The sequence below is a fragment of the Calonectris borealis genome, chromosome 12, assembly GCF_964195595.1.
Source record: "Calonectris borealis chromosome 12, bCalBor7.hap1.2, whole genome shotgun sequence".
In the NCBI taxonomy this organism is placed as follows: Eukaryota; Metazoa; Chordata; class Aves; order Procellariiformes; family Procellariidae; genus Calonectris; species Calonectris borealis.
The window spans coordinates 932,621-954,470 of record NC_134323.1 but is presented as its reverse complement, the minus strand read 5'-3'; the positions used below and the strand labels follow the sequence as shown (position 1 = coordinate 954,470).

Here is a 21,850-nt window from a genome sequence, read left to right as displayed (position 1 = left end):
GGCCAGCAGGGCGAGGGAGGGGATTCCGCCCCTCTGCTCTGCTCTGGTGAGACCCCCCTGCAGAGCTGCGTCCAGCTCGGGGGTCCCCAGCACAGGACAGACATGGACCTGTGGGAGCGGGTCCAGAGGAGGCCACGAAAATGATCAGGGGGATGGAACATCTCTGCTATGAGGAAAGGCTGAGAGAGTTGGGGTTGTTCAGCCTGGAGAAGAGAAGGCTCCGGGGAGACCTTATTGTGGCCTTTCAGTACTTAAAGGGGGCTTATCAGAAAGATGGGGACAGACTTTTTAGCAGGGCCTGTTGCGACAGGACAAGGGGGAATGGTTTTAAACTAAAAGAGGGTAGATTTAGACTAGATATAAGGAAGAAATTTTTTATGCTGAGGGTGGTGACACACTGGCACAAGTTGCCCAGAGAGGTGGTAGATGCATTCAAGGTCAGGTTGGACGGGGCTCTGAGCAACCTGATCGAGTTGAAGATGTCCCTGCCCATGGCAGGGGGGTTGGACTAGATGACCTTTAAAGGTTCCCTCCAACCCAAACTATTCTATGATTCTATGATCTTTGCATTGGGAAGGCTACCCACCCTCAGGCACAGAATTAACTCCTACACTCAGCAACTTTGCCAGCAACATCAAAACCTTTAGGAGGAGTTTAATTTATTCTTGGCTCCCCAAGCTGTCACCAGGGTGGCTCTCTCTCGTTAGCCAACTCAGCACGAACTGCATTTCTATACATCTTCATGTGCTGTCCATCCTCATCCAGGCTCCTCCAGTACACATTCAAGCTGCGGTGACAACCATGTGTTCCTCCCTTGGAGGGGAAGCCCTGCCTTAGGATGTGTACGTGGAGGCTGCTCACAAGCACTCTCCTCCTTGCCTGCAAGAACGGTATCAGCACGGCAAGTCACTGCTGACAGTTAAAGTCTCACAGGAAGGCAGACGAAACACAAACAGCACAGCTTCTCACTAGTGGAATCCACACCTTGCAATTAAGTTGCAGATCACTTTCCTTAAAGAATGCACTTTTAAAAATACTTTTTAACTTATGTCTACTCCCATTCTAAAAGCACATGGAGAAAACTACAGAGTCACAAATTCAGTACAGAGATTCAGTACAAATTCAGTACAGAAGCAGGCTATAAAGCAGGAATATCTGAGTGGGTTTAAGACAAACTAACATGACACTTGGATGCAGAGTGGCCAAGAAACAGCGAGCTCCTGCACTTCTGCTTGTTGGCATCACAAGAAGGGGCAGCAGAAACCTGCGCTGAGTTAGGCAGACGCACACTGTCAGTGCCAGGCAGCCTCTGGAAATGCCCAGCAGGACCCACCGGTGCATGATGCAGCGCTGCTGGCCACACACATGTGACAGAGCATTAAAAGGAATTCAGTGTTTTCTGACTGCTCCATCAGAGCTCCACTGAGGAGTAAATGCTGGCTGATGGCTCTTCACCAAGACACTTTGCTATCCTTTGCAGAGACCACCAAATCCCGAGGAACGCTTCACATGCTTCCTGATATCGAAACCCCTGGCGCAAGCACAGAAGACTTGCCTTCTGTACAAGTTAAGGCCTGCTGTGTTAGATTAAAAAAACCCCACCAAGCTACTGGATTGACGATTTGCAGATCTCGTGCAGAAGATGTTACAGTCCCATGTACCTACCTGATCATTTCAGACACGCATTCCCACAGAATCCCATCAGACACGATATGCAGAGATGGCATATTTTCTTCCACTATAGATAGTTATATCACAACCCCAAACAACATGTGTAAACCAGTCTCCCAACTTAGATACAGTCTATTATTTAGCAAACCCGTATTTCTACACAACACAGCTACGTCAGCAGTTTTGCAGCTATACATAGCACTCGCAACACAAGCTTAGGTCAGCTTAGCATTTTAGATGTGCCAAGATGTCTTTACTCAGTTTGGTTACTTGCAGAGTTTCCTGTGTGCTCTGCATTCAGCTACTTTGGCCCATCAGAGTCACTACTGCCTAGAAAAAGTTTCCACGAGTATCAAAATCCAAACCCACCCCTTCTATCACCAATAACAGTGCTGCTCTCTGGTTACCTGTTGAAGAGATGTACTTGGTGTCATGAACGCATCTGGAGTCATCAGCTTAGGTTTGGCATCATTTGAGAGAGAAAGGAAGTCTGCTGGTACAGGCAGATCAGCAATACGCCGCAGGTCTGGCTGAGAGCCATGCACCGATCCTTTTTCAGATCCCAGCCCTTCTGTGCTTAGATCAGCCATGTGGTCTGGAAAGGCTTCCAAGGGAGAAATACGAATCAATTCACACGAACTTCCCCCAAAAGCTGAAGCTTTAATTCCACAAAGTATGAACTTAGGCCATTGCCTGCCATATCGGATTCCAAAAGAACGTGAAAAAACCCTGCAACAACCTAATCAAAGCTAAGGGCCAGGCAAATCCCATGTCATGGTACTCTTTGTAGGCTAAACAGTGGATGTTATCAGGCTTTGGTAATAAGAGATCCAAGCTTCCTTTCTTCCCTAAATGCAAGGCCAGTTTAACAGCCACATCCCAGAATGGCGAATGAACTGAAAGAGCATGCTACACACAGCCCAGTCCCCTCTATCCCAAAGCCCTGGTGTCACTGTGATCTCTTCCACCTGACAAGAGACAAACGTCAAGTTTCTGGCCCAAGTGCCAAATCACCTAGGAAGGTGAACTCAAGTGTGCACAAAGCATTAGCACTCCCAGGCTAACATGTCCCCATGCTCCATACTCACACCGGGCTCTAATCAAGTGGCCTGCTTCAGAGCTAGTCCATATTCAGAACCCTTTATGCAATGACACCACTCTATTCTGTTACAAAGAGGCACCCAAAGCTGCTCTCCTGCTGCGCCCCCTCCAACAACCTTTAAAGGCTCCGCAACACTGAAGATCTATTTAACACAAACGCTCACCAAATTCTTCATGAGAGCCGTGGGAAGGCATGGATGCACTCATGTCAGGACTATGAAGAGGCTGGAATCTAATCTGCACATCCTGTAGGGCCCTGAAAAAAAGCAGGCATCTCTGATTAGTTTATGAATCACCAAGAGAAGTCTAATGCTTAGAAGATTCCTCTTCACGGAACTGATTCCCTTGGAATAATACATGTTAGCGCTTTCTGCCCATGACAGAAGAAGCAGAAGCTGATCTCGTTCAGCTGTGCCAACCAGTGCTGGCATTCAGGGTATTCGAAAGATGTTTCCCAGCACTTACACGTGAGCACAACTCTTAAGTCACTGCATACTCATGGCGACAAAATACTAGCTTGCCCCAGCGCCATGCAGGGCTACTTCCTGGTAAGGCCATACTGAACACAGCACAGCTAGAAGTTTCTACGGGTCCAAGCAGTTTTTGTTATGAGCAAAAGGAATCGGTAAGTTAAATTTCTACAGGTCAGTGCAGGATTAGGATGACCGTAGACAGCTGCCCATGATAGCTGCTGCGCCTACTCACTTGGTGTGCACACAGAAGAGTTTTATCAGCACGCCTGCTGCTGATTCAACAGCCCCAGCTCCCTGAGCACCTTCTGTAAACGAGACAAAAGCAAAATATGAAGTTGGATGGAAACTGCAGACAAACTACGAGAAAAACATCACAGCAGATCAACCAGCAGCAGAGAGCCAGCATGATACAGCTTCATCACTTCTCCACTTCAGAGGTACATTCACCCTGTTAAGGGAAAGTGTATCCTATGCTCCCTTTACTTTTCAATGTGAGAGAAATCAAATTTGCCCTAATCCAGTCAAATAAGCCTCAAGGAAGAGAAAAAAAAAAACTCACCAGGTAAAGAGGAGGAAGCCAAGGTCTGGAACTGCCAGTGATTTGTTCTGGCTGTTGAAGTGACTGGTTAGATACATTTTAAGAGAGACACACTAGCTTGTATCATACAGAAGTGCAGACTAGGGCTTAACCATCCTTCCTGGCTGTAAACACCTGTAGTTATGAAGAGCTCTGCAATAACTTCCCATGAGCCAGCACTGGCAACGTGCACTCAACACCTGTATCAGTCTCACTGCTAACAAAGCTAAGGAGGCTGAGCAGAAAAGATAAATCTAACTCCCCGTAAAAAAAGACATTAGGCATTCCTATGCAAATTGTCCTAATTATCTGAGCACCAATCAGGGACCCGAAGCTTCAGTCCCAGCCTGCTCCTGACTTGCTACATGTATCCGTCATTTTTGCTTCTGCATTTCAGAGCAACGCCATTAATATTGACAGCAACATGAATTAAGTAAAATTACATACAAGAGGTGGCGTAGGGAAGCACATCATTCCTGGACTATCAGTCCAGCTGTATCTTTCTAACAGGATATATGTTGATGTTGTTCCAAATCTTTCCTACAGAAAGGTAGGAGAGCGGGAGCAAACCAACAGCGAAGAGAGGCAGTGATCAAGGAATGCCTACATGGGACAGTTCTCCACAGGATTCACTATCATGTTTATTGTGGTAACAGCCAGAAGAAGGTATCTCATGTGTTTCTCTCTAAAAAGAGAGTTATTTGTTCATTTCTGTAGCAAGAAGCTTTGTGGCTTGGGAATATGCCTTCCAGATGTTATGGAGAAGAATCCCACCCTTTCCCTCAACTCAGACTGCGTACTGTCCTCACATCTGTCACAGCTCAGGCAGCACGACTCAGAAGCAACCAATTGGTTTCTCAGACCACATGCTCACACCTCTGATGTTTAATTACAGTTTACTCAGACAAGCAGTCACAGAAATATATCCTGCCAGTTCTTCCACGAACTCTTTTGCTCCTGTGAGCCCGCGTCAAACCGTGCTGGAGGGAGACACAGCCCGACACTGCCAGAGGAAGCTGTCCCCTGCATTCTGCTGCGGGCAACGTCGCTACGCGACCGCAAAAGCACTTCGCCTCAGATACCAAGCAGCTAATCTTGTACCTTAACCAGAGCGTCACTTGCAGTCACTTAAGCCCACACAGCCCTGGTATGTTTTTTTTAAATAACAAAAACACCTCAGCGAAGTTTCTGTGTGGTAAGGGGCAATGGCTACAACCTGGGTTGGGAGGTTCAGGTTCAATATTAAGAAACGTTTTCCTTAGGAAGGGGTGCAGCCCCGGAACAGGGCACCGGAGCAAAGACAGAAGTGTCATGTTTGGGGGCCTTCAACATACAACTAGATGAAGCCATAGGTGACCTGATCCGCCACCAGCAACAGTCCTGCTTCAAGCAGCAGCTTGGACCGGAGACCTCCAGAGACCCCTTGTAACCAACTCTACTGTGTTTCCCTCAAGTATTCTAGCTGCACAGGATGCACTTCATACAGACTAAGAGAAGAGAGCCAGCCTTTCATGAGAAAGCCAGAATCAGTCAGGAAAGAAATCCTGATCTCACAGCAGCCAAATTCTCTTCATCACCTACCTACACTCAAGTTGTCGTTTTCCTCTTCTGCTGGGAGCACTTCAGTGTGCCTTAACCGGCAGCGGCTCACCGCCTGGATGCCAAAGCTCAGGACTGGGTGGGTAAGGAGGAACTCGGAGATGGAGCTGAAGTAAGCTTTGCCCTCCTCTTGGTTCTGCATCAGCTCCATCACATACAAGACCTGGAAGAATCCAAAACAGTAAGTCACTAGGCTTTCAGAGCAGACCATGCGTACGTGTGTGTGGACTACGAAGCCTAGCACCTGAACGAGATTTGGAACAATGGAAATAACATGAGGAATAAAGCCTGGGCCATTTAAATTTGAAACAGAACACCCAAGGGAACCACAAGAAGCACACTCCTCTCTGAGTCAATGTTGATCAGGAACTCAGTCCTACTGTGCCAGACACAGGTGTCTCCAAATGAAAGCTTTAGTCTAGGACAAGAAATAATCCTTAAGGCTCCTCAGATTAATCAGCTGAATTGTTACCATTTGTCATTTTACGGTGAAATAGCTGAGGCCAACCTCTCATTTTTAGCTACTAACACGCAAATCCTAGACCTAGGCAGCAGAATCAGTCACGCAGATGGTCATTTCTCCTTCTGTTAGCATTACCCACACAGCAAGCAATAAAATGAACCACCTACTTTTCTCTGCACATCGCTCAGTATCAGATATTCAGCGGAGAGGTCCAGGCATACTTTCAGGCTGGGAAGAATACTCATGGAGCTGAAGATGTCAGGAGAAAAGCTAGATCCACAAACAAGAGGTGGAGGGGTGCAGAAAGCAAGGTAGATTAGCGCAACCGGAACAACTGCTATGAAACTGCATGAGTTAAAAAAACCCCACAAAACATCTTAAGGAGTTTACGGCCATATTACAGTGCAACCACCCGCTAGAACAAAAACATCATTGCAGAAATCAGTGCTGACTTCAGCTAAGAGACCAGCAAGGAGATCACAGAATAGGATCTAGATATAGATTCTGAATATTTAAATGAAAGATGACAGTTTGTCATTACTTAACATGTTCCACATTCATAGGAGGACAAGAGCCAATGCTACAGATTTAAAAATAAAAATCTGCCAAACGAAAATAACCCTTCTATAGGTTTTGGACCTTCTGTAGTAGGAGGTGGAAAAAGCAGCACTCAGCTGTATGCCATATTCTTCTCATTTTAAGAGGGCAATTCAGAAGTGGCCTTACACGTGCGTATGATCAGAGAGGCCATGATCCACCAGCAGAAAAGTAAAACCAAGTTGGTAACTTGGCTACAAAATATATCAAAATATATAGCAAAATAACAAGTTGAGTGGAGGGATGGACTAAAGCGGAATTTGAACTTCTGGACCTATATGGCTTGGCAAATAAGCTTTGTATAACTGCTTAAGCTCTGTCAACATAGCAGCCTCTCATTATTTAAATCAGAAAAAAGCAATAAGAGGAAGAGGTCCTAGATTGGTTATTGAATATCTAGTATTTTTACAGAAGAAAGTTCTCAGGGAGCGCAATTTGGAATGCCTCTCCTCATGTTACAGGTATGCCTACGCTCTACAGACCAAAGTGAAGACAACAGGTCTTGGTAACACCAAGGAGACTGTATAAGGGGACCGACCTCCCCTGCACCGCCAAAGCTTGACCTGACAGTCTGTCACAGCCGTGACAGCTTTCAACAGATAGGTCACACTGGCAACGAAAGAGGCTCTAACTGGGGCCACTGGAGACTCCATTGGAGATCAAGGATAACCTTTGCAAAGTGAGTATACCTGGAAATTGAGAGCTTTGTTACGATCCACTGCTCAAAGTAAATCCAACCCTTCAGGGGAGTCAGCATTTAACACCTACCGGACAGTTTGCAGACAAGTCCAAGACACAGTGCACCACATCTTCAGTTCTCTATTCTGATCTGCTCCTGTGATGAGAAATCGCCAGAAGGGAACCCTGCAGGCACAACAGAATTAAGTTCTCTTGGAGAAGATCTGGTCCTTCCCATAAGGACATTTCACAGAAAAATTCTTCACAAGCTGCCCATAGCTGATTTTGCCCCATCATGTCTTAAAGCTCCCAGAAAATCTCTGCTTCTGAGGCAGATTAGAAACCACTATAGCTCTCAGAGCTCTCAAGAACCTTAAGGCCACAATTGACTGAAGAAAGAATAAAAAACCATAACAAAACAGTTACTTTTTAACCAACTGCAGTAGAAATTTGGAGGATAACGGGCCAGTTAAAACTGACCATACCACAAACCTGAAAGGACTCATCAGTTTAGACTCTTCATTGCTTTCATGGAATTGACACTAGAATTAAGGTCACTTTATACTGTGCTCCAGAGCCTTATTTATTTCTCCATCACTAGAAAACTGACTACAAAGAGGACAGGACTTGCTCCAGCCACAACGCTAATTTTTTACAAGTACAATACAGTTACAAGAAACCCTCCAAAGGAGGAGGTAAAAGACACTACTAAACTTTGCCAATCCAAGGACAGGATTGGGGACTTACTCTGGGTCTTGTTTTTTATGGTTGTCACAGAAAAGCAGGCAGGAAAGAGGCCTACCATCATGGGGTTTCCACTCATGAAGACACCTAAGAAAGAATCAGAAAAGATCGAGTGTGCAGGGAGTAGTAAATAAGCAATATATAAGATGGGTGCTGAACGCATTACCCCTTGTCCAAAGACAGCATTAAGTCAGCAACCACCAAGGGTTATCAGCTTGTAGCTGTTTACAGGCTTATATAAAATAAGGTCACAGCCCACGCAGCCATAGATTGTGACCAAAAAGCAAAGAAATCATGTGTTGGTATTTTGTTTGGTGACTTAACACGGGCACAATACGTAAAAGAAGTCAACACTGAGAAGAACAGCTCAGAGCAGCTTTCTGCATTTACAGGGACAGTGCAAAAGAGTTTGACTACAGCCTGTGCAAAGCACAGAACTCCACCTTCCAGACACAGCTCTTTGCTTTTTTCCTAAGTTCACCAAACCTTGAGCATACATGATATTCAGTGATACAACATTGATTCTGCAACAAATTACTTTACAAACATTCACCCTGTATCTTTATAATGTCTTGAGAATGACCATCGTAGGTGATTCTGTAACAAGGAAATTCTCACAGAGAAAATGCTGCTCTCTGTTCCAAGATCCTTAACTTTCTAATTCTCCAATTACCTTGGCTCATCTTGCCCCTCAATGTAGATCTGCCAGAATTTGACAAAACCATCATGGCTTGCTGTGGCCAACACAGTTCCATCTGGAGAAAGTGCTCCCTCGCTCAGGCACTAAACAGAGAGGGGGAAAAAAAAAAGACACAGAAAAGTGATTTTATAGCTCTTCATGGAGAAAGAGTACTCTCTTCAAACAGGAATTTGACTAACAGTCTGATAGTACATGAGGTCAGAGTGATTTCTAACAGACATGTCACCAGGCAACATAACCCTTCACAGAAGAATTGACAGGACACTTTTTTGTAATAATAATTAACAATCACCTTTTCCAGACAGCAAATTTAAGTACAATGGATTGTGCTGCTACTGTTCCCACTGTTACTCGAGTTATGAACAGAGCTCATTTTGGTTTGGGGTCTTCTGGCTTTTCACAGTCATTGTTTCACAATCATAACTGTTTCATCTAAGCTATACAATTACTTTGTCATCATCCTGTTCAAGAAGTGAAATTGCACTCTTCCCAGTTGTTTCTTTTATATTCAAAATATCAGCTACTGGATACTCAGCTGCAGTCCTGGTCCACTGTACTCACAGATATAACTACACTCATTAGGGAAATCACAGAAGAATAAAGATGACATCGGGCTTAATTTTCCCCTTCTCATCCAGCAGTAAACTGCTGCCGTGCTAAGTGTTCCATTTACCAGAAGATATAACAAAACAGTTGAAATACAGCCCAGGTTGTCAAACAGGCCCGTGGAAATACAGAAGAGTGTTTTCAAGAGCCATTTTCAAAGCAAATTCACCTTGGCTCTTTAAACAAAGGTTACTTACCCATAGTGTGTGTACATAGCCAGTAGGTTGTGGGTGACAGTGTGGATGGGTAAGAAACTGGGTTTTTTACAGCCAACTGTGCTAAGAACTGCAGCTCCTGAGACACTATAACCCAAAGAAAACCTAAGTGATCTGTGGCGATCACCTACGTGATGGCAGTAAAGAAAGCAAAATAGGCTTATACCGTGCTGTGGCCTTTCACTACGATGAAGCCTTCTTTGATGCTAGGCACTTCCACCGGCCAGGAGCTGTTGTTCGTTCGGATAATGTCCAAATCCCACACCTCTGCCTGGAAAACAAACATGTGGGCACGCAGGTTTACTTCTACAACTACTGGTCTGATCCAGTAGACAATTTTATATCCTTATCTTACATCCTGACATACAAGCCCAATGGCAAGTATGTGACATAAACCTTCCCATTTCCACCCAGTTTGGCCATTAGATGCTTTCCTGACATCCAGCTATACCTAAGTACATGGAACTGCTCTTGGCAGTTGTAGTTGTGGCTCACCAATCCCCCTCCCCTGGGAACTGGCTCAGCCTGAGCAGATGAGTGATGCTTCTGGCCCTCCACATTGTTTCTGGCGGTCCCGCTATGCGATGGTGAGCAGAAGTTATCGCTTTCCTTCCTCCTGAGCCCTGGAGAAAGGTCAGCATGACCTCTCCTCGGAAGAGAGGAATCCCACATTTCATATTATGGGAGGATCCCCAGCACAGACTAGACAGGAGCCTTTACTTCTCTTAACCACATCGGTTCTTTCCTTCATTAGATTTCTCCCTCTAATAAGGGAGAACGTTTCAAAAGCAAGGTTTCCTTACCCTGTCCTCGTGCAACAACGCCAATGTCTGACTTCCCTCTTCACCGCTCTCCTCATTATCATCTGGGATGAAAGGGCACCAGATGATTCTTCGAGAGGTGTTCAACGGGGTATTGTCAGGTCGCTTGATGTTAACCAAGATCTCCTCTCTGATCACCACGGTTAAGAAACACAACATTCTGGCAGTGCTGACACTCAGCAATAACCTCTTCAGGCTTGGTCCTCCAATAAATACCACTAAACCTCAAGATTTTTTTGATCGAGATTCAAAAAGAAATCAGATAAAAGGATTCTGCTAAGAAAGGTGGCAAGCTAGCATTTCTTCACTGGCAGAAGAGGTTAAGCTTACAAAAGCTGAGAGTGTCATAATTTTCTCTTGCAGGCTGCAGACAGGGACAGGATAAGCACAACAGGAGCACACACACACACCTGAATGTGCAATCCACGTGACTGCTAATGGACAGATTAAATGATTTCAGCTAGCATCGCAACACTACCACAGAAAGACAGAAAAGCTACCACGTTGCCCCAGGCTGAGTGCTCTGGTCCACCCATACAAATCAGATCTTGAACAACTACAACCACCTTTGCTCCAGTTACTTCTGAAATGATGGTATACAATTAAAATTAAGAAGCCACCACCTAAGACGACATATCCCACAGGCTGACGTGCTTCCCAAAAGCACTGAGCAGCCACTCCTAGCAATTAAAAGGAAAAGATTTAGGGCAATTAATCAAACACTGAAAATAAATTTCAGGACCAGCAAAAGAAGAGGGATCACAGGTTTGGAAGGAAGATAGTGAGTGGGAGGGAAGTATTACATCCTCTTCCCCAGAAAAGTAACTGAGGAAAAGAGCTAGAACCAGACAAACGTGAGTAAAAAGCTTTGTCACGTGGTCGCGGTGACACTGTCCAGGTGTAAGGCCAGCTAGTACAGACTGACACTTCTCACCGATTACTTTTGCCTGGAGCAGAAGGACCACTGAGGTGTCACTCCTAGAATTTCAAGTTACATGCAATTTCACATAACGATTGTGCTGAATACAGGCACGGGTTGATTGATTTGGTACTCTGCAAGGGGCAGAACTACTGACCTTCACCCTGCAAGCTGCTATTCTGAAAAGGCTATGAAATAAGTTGCAATTTTGAGGCTGCATTCACATCTAACCATTACACAAAAACCGTTATGAGGCATATTTTGACAAGATACTGGATTTTTTCTTTATCCATGGCCAGGCGCCAGACAAAAAGGTTGCCGGCCTCATCCAGGCACGCCAGCTGGTTGGAGTTGAGATGAGCAAAAGCCAGGTCTGCCACACCGCCTGTGAATCCTTTCAGCAAGGTCCGCTCAGCAGTGCTGACGCTCAACACTCGCACCATAGCGGAGCCATTACTGGCAGCTGCAGGAAAGACAGAGGGAGAAGTCATCATTTACCTGTACTGTTTCCCCACAGGACTGCCTTCGTTTCCAGCCGTCGGCTTGTCATTCCCAGCGCCCATCCTGCCATCAGCTGTCACTGGCAACAGACTGAAAACCCCTATCAATAGGTACCATGTTAACAAGCTCCTTCAAGACCCAGGATACATGCACAAAGTTTCCCTGCACTTTTCAGCTTTGGTGCAGAAGACTGGAACAGCAGCATCAAGAAAGAGTTTGCCTGCCTTGAAAGGGGCAGTTTAATTCCCCCGTATCTTCCACAATTTCTTGAGCATCTCAAATTCTAAGTTGCTCTACTTAAAAAGTCAACAGAAGCTGACTTCTCGTGATTCCCGGGATTATTCTCATGAAAGATGCCTTCATTAAATGTAAGGCCTAAACCTTTATCCCGAGCTCATGACAAAGCTACCAAACCTCCAAGACTGACCTCCAGTGACAGTGAATTAATTTTAGTTGCAATTTCATTTTCAGTAAGTGGAGAAAAGGAGTCACTGAGAGGCAGGTAGCTCACATATATCTTCTGTAAGGAGAACGTAAAAAGCATAAACACTCACCTGGCAAAAAGTACTGCTTTTTGGCTTGCATGACGAAAAGAACATGCACATACCAAGCAAAGTTTCCAACTTCCCCATTTCAGACAAACATCGCTATAAAGCAGGCAGTCTTATGGAGACCCTATTGTTTCCACTTCTTGGTGCCCAAGCCAGCCCTACCAGACCACTCAGCTTTCCATAGTGTTACTGCACCCAAGCTTTAATACTTTAAAAAAGGGTGAGACACCCTAAAGCTGCTCTAAAATAACCTCAGCTAGGAAAAAAACCACAAAAGCGGAGTAGTAGATTTCATAAAAGGCCAGACAAACTGATGGGTGTTAGAACTAAGAAGAAAGGGAAGAGCCCCAAACACTGTGTGCTTATATGAGAGCAGAAAGAGACATTGCAGATGACTAAGTGTTCATTTGTTTCATGTATGTTGTGAAACAACCTTTCCCTGCATTGTTCTGCTTTTCTCTCCCTTCCTACTGCAGAATACACTGCATCTGCATTGCTCTTTGGCTCCTCTAAATTTAGCCTTAAACTCAACTCTAAATTTATGCAAGCAAATCCGTCGCAAACATTTATCTGCTCAAATTACCACGGGGCTGTTTTTGTGCTTAGCTACACACAAGCTTGTTTACTGCAGAAATATTTAATTAGAGGTGTAATCTGAACATCAGCTTACTGTCCAGTGAAACCAATGTAATCCTGCAACTTCTCCTCCATCCCCACTGAGTCCTTCTCCTTCTTTTATTTCTAGCTTCAGAAAAGCTTTCCTTCTCAGTGGAAACTCCCCTACACCACCAACTCTTCCCTCCCCTGTAGCTCCAGCTTCACTTATACTCCCACTACAACAGCACCCTGATCTTGGTATTCCAAGAAGTGTTTCAATTGTTGCCATTTACCTTCTTCTGATGCAAGCTTTGCCTCTTTAGAGATACACAGAGCAAAAGAATACAAATCACATCCAAGACAAGAAGGTATCTCACCTCTAATGGCATAAGCCAGGTAAGAGTTGGAAACAGCTATCAGATTGCCATAATAGTATTTCTGCTCCCAGTCATATCTAGCAACAGGCTGTATTTTCACCTGCTCAAGAGACAGAAAACAAAATATGAGAAGTGTCTGGAATTAACTTCTTCCTGGAACAAACTTGCCAAAGATACGATTTCCTCCAGGGAAGATCTGTAATGCTTAATAGGAAACTACTAGAAGCAGCAGCTGGCAGGAAGTATTGCACATTGAGTACCAGGCAGCAGAGCCCCGAACCTTCAAAGTTCTGGAGGCTGATGAGTATTTCCTTCCATTGCAAGAAGGAATGCAACTCACTGAATTTGTCACATTGCAGAACAACACTCTACCCTGCAACTACAGCAAACTACAGTTCTTTGTTAGCGCTGTGTCTGGATTCCCAGTTCTTGGAAACTTTTCTGAAATATAGAAACACATTTGCTACATGGGCACTTGCTTTTTAGTTTTAATACTGCTTTCCAAGAAACTGAGAGTCCTGGTCTTATTTGATAAGCATTGTCTCTGCGAGCAAAGAGTTAAGAAATACTATGAAAACTACGTCAGTGATCCTCCCTTTCATTTTTATCTTCAGTATTATCTATGAAAAACAATGATAACATAGTACAGTATTCATTTACAATCTCTGTGGTCCCTTAATTCACTGCACATCAAGAAACAAAATGATATAATATGAAAAAGTGCCGAGAGGATCAAGACCAGAGTTCTCTCTCCTAGAACAATTAGCACTTGTTCTCAGCATGTCTTAGTACTCTGCTACAGCACTAGTTCTAATCGCAGCATATTGGTTCTTCTGCAGCTCTGATCTGCTGGGTGGAGCCCTCAGCAGGACTGAGGCTAGCAAGCTACCAAGAGCAACCCTCCCTCCTAGTGAAGACCTTCCAGTGAAGAAACAATCAGCAGGAAAAGCTTGTTTGTGAAGGAAGGGCACTTTCCCAGGAACCTACCGCTTAGATCATGGACTTATTCCTGAAAATTAGATGATAACTGGGCCAGACTCTGGAATAACAGTAACAATCAGCTACAAGATACCCCTCCAATTTCCCCCCCACCTTGCTAAACTCTGCGACAAACTTCTACCTACTTACAAGCTCCTATAACACAGGAAAGAAGATAGTAATTTCTGTTTAAAATATTCAGGCATGAGCTGATGTAACTAAAAAAAGAGACAGAACTATGCTTTCTCTTGCTCCTTACCTTGTTACTCCCTCTGGCCTTACTAGTGATGCTGGAATCACTGCTGGCCACTATCTCCACATCTTTTGCTGATATCACTACACAAGTGGAGCTGTCATCACCGGAAAGGCAGCTTTTAAGAAAAACAAAGGGAAAAAAAAAATCAGACAGGACTCACAGGAAGAGAACAGAGGTCAGATATTTACTATTCATAATTTTAACAGCAATGCAGAAGGAGTATCTGTGCATCTAGCAGGTTTGAACTGAAAACAGAAACTACTTTCAGTTAAGAGTCTCCCTTCCCCACGCGTCACAGGTTTGAGAGCACCAAACACCTGGTTTGTTCAGCTTAAAAACCTCCAGTCTCTTCTCGCAGTCCACTAGCCTATTTGACTTGAGCACAGGACTACATTTGGTTAAAGTAGCCGTGACTACTGCCCAACATTGGAAGGTGCAAAGAGACCAAAGCCAACCAGTTGAACCTCATCAACAACAATGCACCCTGCTCATGGTTCTCACAGCATCCTCTCTCAAAACTATGACCACAGAACCCAACCAAAAGCTATTTACATGAGCTCTGATGTTGAGAGTCAGCACATGAAGCCAAGCATTACACTAATTAGACTGATGTGGATTTGTATTATTACTCCCACGACAAATCCAAAGTATTCTATATGCATATGTTCTCTTGCACATAAGCAGTAAAAGCACATGTATTGTCCAAAACACACCGATGTATACGCACAACTCAGCAAAGAGTTAGGTAGAAATCTAGCTCAGGATCATTTGTCCTGTTTTAAGTTATGCGGAGATATAAGTCCCTGAAAGAGTCCGGCTGGAGGTCTACATGAGAACGCTAAATTCCACCCAGAACTCTGCTAATCTACCTCCATCCTGACTTGCAACGTCCGCCATGCGACCAGTCCTGCTCCCCTTCTCCCTGAACAGCTCTGCTGATATTCTTCAGTTCCTGAGCAGCAGGGATGGCACGCTCCATGCATCAGCATCACAAAAGCTACAAAAGCTCTGAGCAATAGCATGGACTCACAACTGCCACCTGAACTCAACGTAAAACTCACTGCCAGATTCCCAGCATGCCTGTCCAGGCTCACCATAACTAATTTTTAACTGTTTTCTATTCACTCTCAGCCTTTCTTTGACAAAACTTACATGACTTGCTTCTCTTGCAGGGCTCCCAGAGAAATGCTGCGATGCACTGGCTTAGCCAAAGAAGGTCCATCTCCGGCCACGATGGGATCGGGCACCAGCAGTCCATTCAGGTCTCCGTTATACGAATTTGACTGTCTCTGGTTCTCGTTCACTGAACCTAGGGAAAAGCATGACCATCCGTGCACAATATCCATTTAAAAGAAATAGCATTGCATGAAATACACTACCTCCAGATGTTTTCTGACAGGTTCTACTGGTCTGTCACGTAGAATTGGTTGGGAAAAGTATTCTTCTCCAAAAAGGATGTGCAAGAGACCTTCCACATAAGAAATTTATCTCCACACAAAAGAGTGAAGTCGTAGCTCTTTTCTTACACAAGCAATCCCGGCAGACCAGAAAAACACCAAAGAACAGGTACAAGGAACTTAGAGGTTCAAGGAGCAAATAGTTGGTAAGTTGGTAATTCAGATTTACTGAATCAAGTGCCAGACCAAAGGGTTCTTGAAGGGCCATTTCTAACCCTCGTGCCTGCAGAGAGATCTCTGAAGTCCAGCAGTAGAGTGGTTAGCTGCAACATTTGGGGTTGGCTGGAAATAATACATTTGTTACTTTCCAAAACTGGCTTCTGACTGAGACCTGACCTCAAAGTCCAGGTGTTCGAGTAACTTGGCTATGAAACCGCGCAGCTGTGCCTACGGCATTCCCATATTCTTCCCTTGGTCGACTAGTCACATAGAAGTTTACAGCACTCAAGTTTTGCATAAAGCAACCATTTGTTCAGAGTTTCAGCTGTGCTTTGAAGAGTGCATGTGCCCTGACTTCATAGATTTGGCCTAGCACAAGTTGCCTGGTGGCCTCCATGCCTTCTGAAGGGGACAGATGTAACGGGGTGAAGGAGACTCTCCTCTCTATTTCACTAGCAAGAAAAATAGTTGACGATCCCCACTGGGGAGCAAGCCCACTCCATCTGCACTTACACGTCAGTACACCGAAGTCAAAGCCTCCTGTCTCAGCAAAATCCTCGCTTGAAATTTTCACTGGTTTTGAAAACTGAAATTTCGTATACTGTTGCCAGGTAACAACGGCTGCTGAGCTCTTGCAAAATGGCTGCTCCCAGGACCAGAAGCTTCACTGTTAGTGGCACACGTAACAAACCCAACATAACTGTAGGCAAGAGGCACGTCCTTTGAAAGCAAGGCAGGCTTTCAGTTACCAAACAGGCTTTAACGTACCAGGATGAGCGCTGCTGCCTTCAGAAGTAACTGCGACTATTATTCATTTGCCAGAAGAATATTCACAACTTGCCTGTTTATGAACAGAGTCATTAAATCAGCAACTACACTACGGACACAAAAAGCCTGTGCAGCGACAGGGCATCCCGATGCAGAGACCATTTGGGTGCCCACCTCAGTTTACCCGCACTGCAACAAGAAAACAGCGGCAGCACTCACACAGCACAAGGAAACGTCAGGCCAGGGAATGTGGCCTGTAACCACCTAACACATTTGCGCTGTGCTTGCTGCTGCAAGATTAAGATGCGCCCCTTATTCCTATAGCATGTGGCAGGTGCTTGTCCAGTTGCACCAACTTCAATTGACTGCAATTTATCCTTTGCAACCAAAAGCAGGAAAATATTCACTACAGAAAAGCATCCAGGCTGCCAGAGAAAGACGATACATTCTTTGCTCTATTTGCGGTAACAGGAATGCCTCACGTTAAGTATCTCTGCTCTTTTATGGACAGCAGGACAGTGACGTTCGCTCCATGGGAGAGGGAAGGAGGAAACACTCCCCAGAGGCCGATGGGCACAACAATACACCGAAGTTTAGGAATGGGCTTAGCCCATCACTGTCTTAGTGGGAGCCAGAGAAGCACAGGTGCTGCCTGCACACAGTCCTGAAGGCATAAAAGAAGGGAAGAGGCCGAGCGTTTAGTAGGTACACGACCAAAAACAAAACGTTAACCTAGACTAGTAGATCTAGGCCTTCACGGGAAAGCAGTGCGGTCGTATTCATTACCTTTCCAAAGAGCAGGAACGCGGGAGCAATCAGAGCTGAGATACTGAACTCCTCCTGCTCCCACCACCACCTGCACCAGGGGATGCTACTTCGTACTGAACAGACCGCTTCCCTGACAAACGTCAGACGAGCAGGGTGAGCCCACGTAACACCTGGTTATCAGCAAATATTTCAGCGGGGGTTGAAGGATCCTGCCCACAGCCCCAGCAGGGACTTTCCTCCGTAGCGCTGGCACTGACAGCCCCAGTGCCCCAGCCGGGAGGTCCACGGTTTGATCATGCAGCTCCCCCTTGCTGAGGGCAACAAAAAAGGGCAAGGGCTTCTGAAGCAGTGGGTGATGTTTGCCGAAACTGGGAGAAAACTGTGTCATGAGAGACTCTGGTGGTGGATCGCATTTTCACGAGCAGAACTAAAAAGAGTGTTATGACAGTTGTAAACTCTTTAGAGCGGGAAGTGTTTCTTGTCATCTGCCTGGACAGCACCTAGAGTAACATTATGCTGCTCACAGCTACATGCACGTAGTACAACAAAGCTTTCTTAGTGGTAATAGCCTTGGAAAGCAGCTACACTAGTCTCTGACAGATACTAAAATCTGTAAATGAAACCCAGGGTACAACAGAAACTAGAACTTGAGAGGACCTTGACCACAGCAACTTTATGCCGGACAAGACTCGTCCTACACATGCAATTCATGAGGCTGCTGCTATTCTCTTTCAAAAGCCTTGAAGGATCCTCCCGTTTCCCTTTCCTCTGACATCCTAACAGGATTTTCAGGGGCTTTCAGTTAACAAACATGTACTCTTGCTCTTCACTTTATTACGTCCAGTTCTTTCAAGTCTATTTGCTATTACCCAGGCAGTGATTTCTGCCGAGAACAACCACAGGTTCCTTACTGCTTGACTTACTGTCCATTTGCTCCTTTTCCTCTCAACTGCCGCCTTGTGCACTAGAGTTGACAGAGAAGGTATAAAGAGAATGAATAGGAAAGAAGAAAAATGAAAATAAATAAGCCATACTCAGTAAATAACTCCTTTGCTTCAGCAAGAGAAGCTGCTTCAGGGGAAAGTCACATCACCCTGAGAGAAGAGAAACAACTCCACCCATTTCCTGACCATGACATTTCAGTTCAGAAATTGCTGTGAAACAAGTGTTCCCCATCCCTGCACTGAGTTCTCCTTTCAGTCTTTCAAGTACAGAGCACTGCACTGTGAAGGAAAAATGTATTTTCTTTTAAGAATTATAATCTGGGAGCACCCAAGTGCTCCAGAAACAAGAGAAACTACTTCAAGTAATAAGAAGTTTCTCTGTGGGTAGTAAAACTAACAAAGCTGGCTTCCTGCAGGTTTGCTCCATCACCCCATTGCCTCTACACCCCTCTCACAACAATGGCGCATCCAACCTCTCATCCTTTTGGCCAAAGGCACCACATGTGGCAGTTGCTTTGGAAGCAGCACATTCGTATTGACTCTCAGGACACTTAAAGCTATGTTATTCCTGCCTTTTCCTCAACAGGAGCACAACACAAGCATAAATTCTGTCCTCTACCCAGAGGCTAAGGGATTTTTTGCAAAATATTCGTGGTCTCAGTTTCCTTCAGACCATTACCTCATCAGGTTTGAGGATGGCACCGACCTCGGAGAGGCCTGACAGCCCCTTCCACTCAGCCCAGTGAGACACCTGGGGAAAAACTCAAAACATTCCTAGCAAAGGAGGGAGACTTGAGTGGAGGTCGGTGCTGTTCAGTTCTCAGCGGCAATTTCTCCGGGATAAGAGGAGCCCAGAGCCCCGCAGCAGCGGTGAGCTCTGGGGCCGAACTGCTCCCGCTCTGCTCAGCCACAAAACCCCTCTCCCACAAGCGAGGCTCCTCAGGCTGGGTCGCTGGCTCCCCTCCTTGCCTGGCTAGTACACACACCTCCCCGCCGGCTCCGGGGCTCTTCGGGGAGAGCGGCAGGGCCCAGCGGGATACCCCTCGCCCTGGGCGGGACGGAGCCGGCGGCGGGCGATGCCACCGGTGCCCCGAGGGAGACGGGCCCGGCGCGGCCCCGGCGCGCAGCCCGACGGACGGCGGAGCCGCGGCGCTCCGGCTGAGGAGGGTCCCGCAGCCCTGGCCCGGGACAGGGCAGCGCGGCCGCCGGCCCCGAGCGGCGGCCCCACCCAGGCCCGCCGGCGGCGGCCCCCTCGGTCCCGGCCCCTCACCTCCCGGCCGGTCCAGCTTGAGGATGTCCCGCAGGTGCTGGGTCGCGTCCTCGATGTCGATGCTGGAGGAGGAGGCCATGGGGCCCGGCCCGCTTCCCGCCGCCCGCACAACCGCCACCGCGCTGCCCCGGCCCGGCCCGCCGCCCACGCTTCCGCCTCCGGTCCGGGCCTGGTGCGCCGGGCGGAAACCGCCGCCGGGACGGAGGGTTCCGGGCGCGGCGGGGGCGGAGCCAGCCCCGGGCGGGGCGGGCGTCAGGGCCAGGACCGGCGGCCCCGGCCCCCACCCGCGGCCTGGGGGCTCCCCCGCCGCCCCCCTCCTCCTCCCCGCGGGGCCGGGACTCCGCCGGCGGCCCGCTGCCGCCAGCCCGGGCGCTGAGGGGGAGCCGGCTGCCGCAGGCCTCAAGGGCCTGCGCGGCCCGGGCCCCCTCGGGCGCCAATGGATTCCCCGCTACGCGCAGCACCGTGAGGGGCCGCCTGAAGTCCCGCTCACAAAGGGCCAAGTCAGGTTGGTTTGGGGGGAGAAATAACCCCCTAAGCCGCCCCGCCTTCCCGCCGACCACAGGCCGCCTGGCCCGGGAGGGGGCTGCCGGGGCTCGGTCCACCACTTGCAGCAAACATGGGTGCGAGAAAGAAGAGTTCAGAGACGGCAGATCTGCTGGCATACATTGCGCCTCAAAAGTGACCTGCGGGCGTCAAAAATACTAAGCAATGCTGATGTAGAAACACTGGTGTTTGCCTCCTGCAGGTAAGGGACCCGCAGTGAATGACTGCGTGGAGAAAGGCAGGAAAAAGAGCCCCAGAAAGACCAATTTCGGAGGATAACTGCTTTGAACTTAAAACGGCCCGAGAGAATCTAATTTTAGATAGTTTAAAAACTAACACCTGCCACACGTATTGTTCCTTGAACCTGACGTTTAAGCAAGCTCTCTCTCGGCTCATTGAGCTTGTTATTCAAAGGACTACCCTGTCTCACGACCTAAATCCTTCTGCAGGGCCAGGTTTGTAAGCCAGACCTATTCTTAGACCCTCCCTCCTCTTCCAATATTTTTGATGCCCGCAGGTCACTTTTGAGGTGCAATATATGTGAGCAGATCTGCCGTCTCTGGAGATCTGGAGCTACAATAGCAGGATCCTTGCTTAGCAGCAACCACACAAAATGCCTCTTTCTACTGAAAGAGCTAATCTCTTCAAGTGATTAATTTTGAGCGCAACTTTTATAGCATAGAAGCAGCAACAGAACAGTCCTACGTTTGAAAGAGGGAATATATGAAAATGCTGCAATATCCAACAGCAGGGCCCAACATCAGCTTCCAAGAAAGCTCCGTTCCAATTCAAGCGCCAAAGCAGCCGGATTTGAGAACTGACCGGCTTGAGCACGCCCCACCCTGACATGTCTCCAAAAGGGAAACGCCAAGTTCACATACTTCGAAAGCGAGCTCAGCGAGGCATGCTAACCCCTTGAAAACCAGGGCCCAATGGCTTAGTGAGGTCTGAAGGTAAAGCGAACGTGATGCTGCTCCCGTGCCATATCTCATATGCTGGAAAGATTAATCTAATAAATCCCTTCCCTGGTGGAACACCGCCACCTCCAGGGTGGAAGATACATGACAGCCAACCACGCTGTAAAAACCTGCACAGCAAACGCAATTCTACCAGCCAGCTCAAACGATGATGAAGGGATGCTAGGAAGACAACATGGAGCACGAGTCTGGCCAGGGCTTTAGAGCTGGATACAAACTCCGGGAGGGCAGCGCTGGATTGACATCCCGTGTGCCTGCCTATGAAGAGAATAGGGCTGTCCTGTTTAGCTTTGAGGGGGAACATAAAGATGTCATGAAGATCAACTACAGGCTACCATGACTATTGTCATCCTTGTGTATTCTTTTAGGCTTTTGCCTTGGTAAAATACATCAGCTGAGAACCAACCTGTCAATGTTAAAAACTGAGCTAGAGGTCTCTGTTCTAAAGCTGCTGAGAGGGAGGGAAAAAGAACCTGTGCGGCCAAGGGCATACCTGAACTGCCTTCATCGGTAGAACTATCAAGTGCTTTTCAGTTTGAG

At 46.8% G+C, this 21,850-nt stretch overlaps 1 protein-coding gene across 3 annotated transcripts in view; it reads right to left on the bottom strand.

The window, feature by feature from the left end:
* EDC4 (enhancer of mRNA decapping 4) overlaps positions 1–19,952 on the bottom strand; it is a 40,347-nt gene extending 20,395 nt beyond the window's left edge. For 2 of the 3 annotated variants that reach the window (XM_075160836.1, XM_075160838.1), the window contains exons 1-15: positions 19,791–19,949; positions 15,577–15,733; positions 14,428–14,539; positions 13,191–13,290; positions 11,438–11,627; positions 10,228–10,375; positions 9,591–9,695; positions 8,577–8,686; positions 7,907–7,990; positions 7,250–7,345; positions 6,052–6,154; positions 5,404–5,584; positions 3,478–3,550; positions 2,937–3,028; positions 2,079–2,275 (exon numbers count right to left, since the gene is read on the bottom strand). In XM_075160836.1, coding sequence (XP_075016937.1) covers positions 2,079–2,275; positions 2,937–3,028; positions 3,478–3,550; positions 5,404–5,584; positions 6,052–6,154; positions 7,250–7,345; positions 7,907–7,990; positions 8,577–8,686; positions 9,591–9,695; positions 10,228–10,375; positions 11,438–11,627; positions 13,191–13,290; positions 14,428–14,539; positions 15,577–15,733; positions 19,791–19,869 — 1,827 coding nt within the window. In that variant the 5' untranslated portion in view covers positions 19,870–19,949. Of the gene's footprint in view, positions 1–2,078; positions 2,276–2,936; positions 3,029–3,477; positions 3,551–5,403; positions 5,585–6,051; positions 6,155–7,249; positions 7,346–7,906; positions 7,991–8,576; positions 8,687–9,590; positions 9,696–10,227; positions 10,376–11,437; positions 11,628–13,190; positions 13,291–14,427; positions 14,540–15,576; positions 15,734–19,790 lie in introns of all 3 variants that reach the window. The other variant, XM_075160837.1, reaches the window with a different exon arrangement.
* Positions 19,953–21,850: the final 1,898 nt, after the last annotated feature.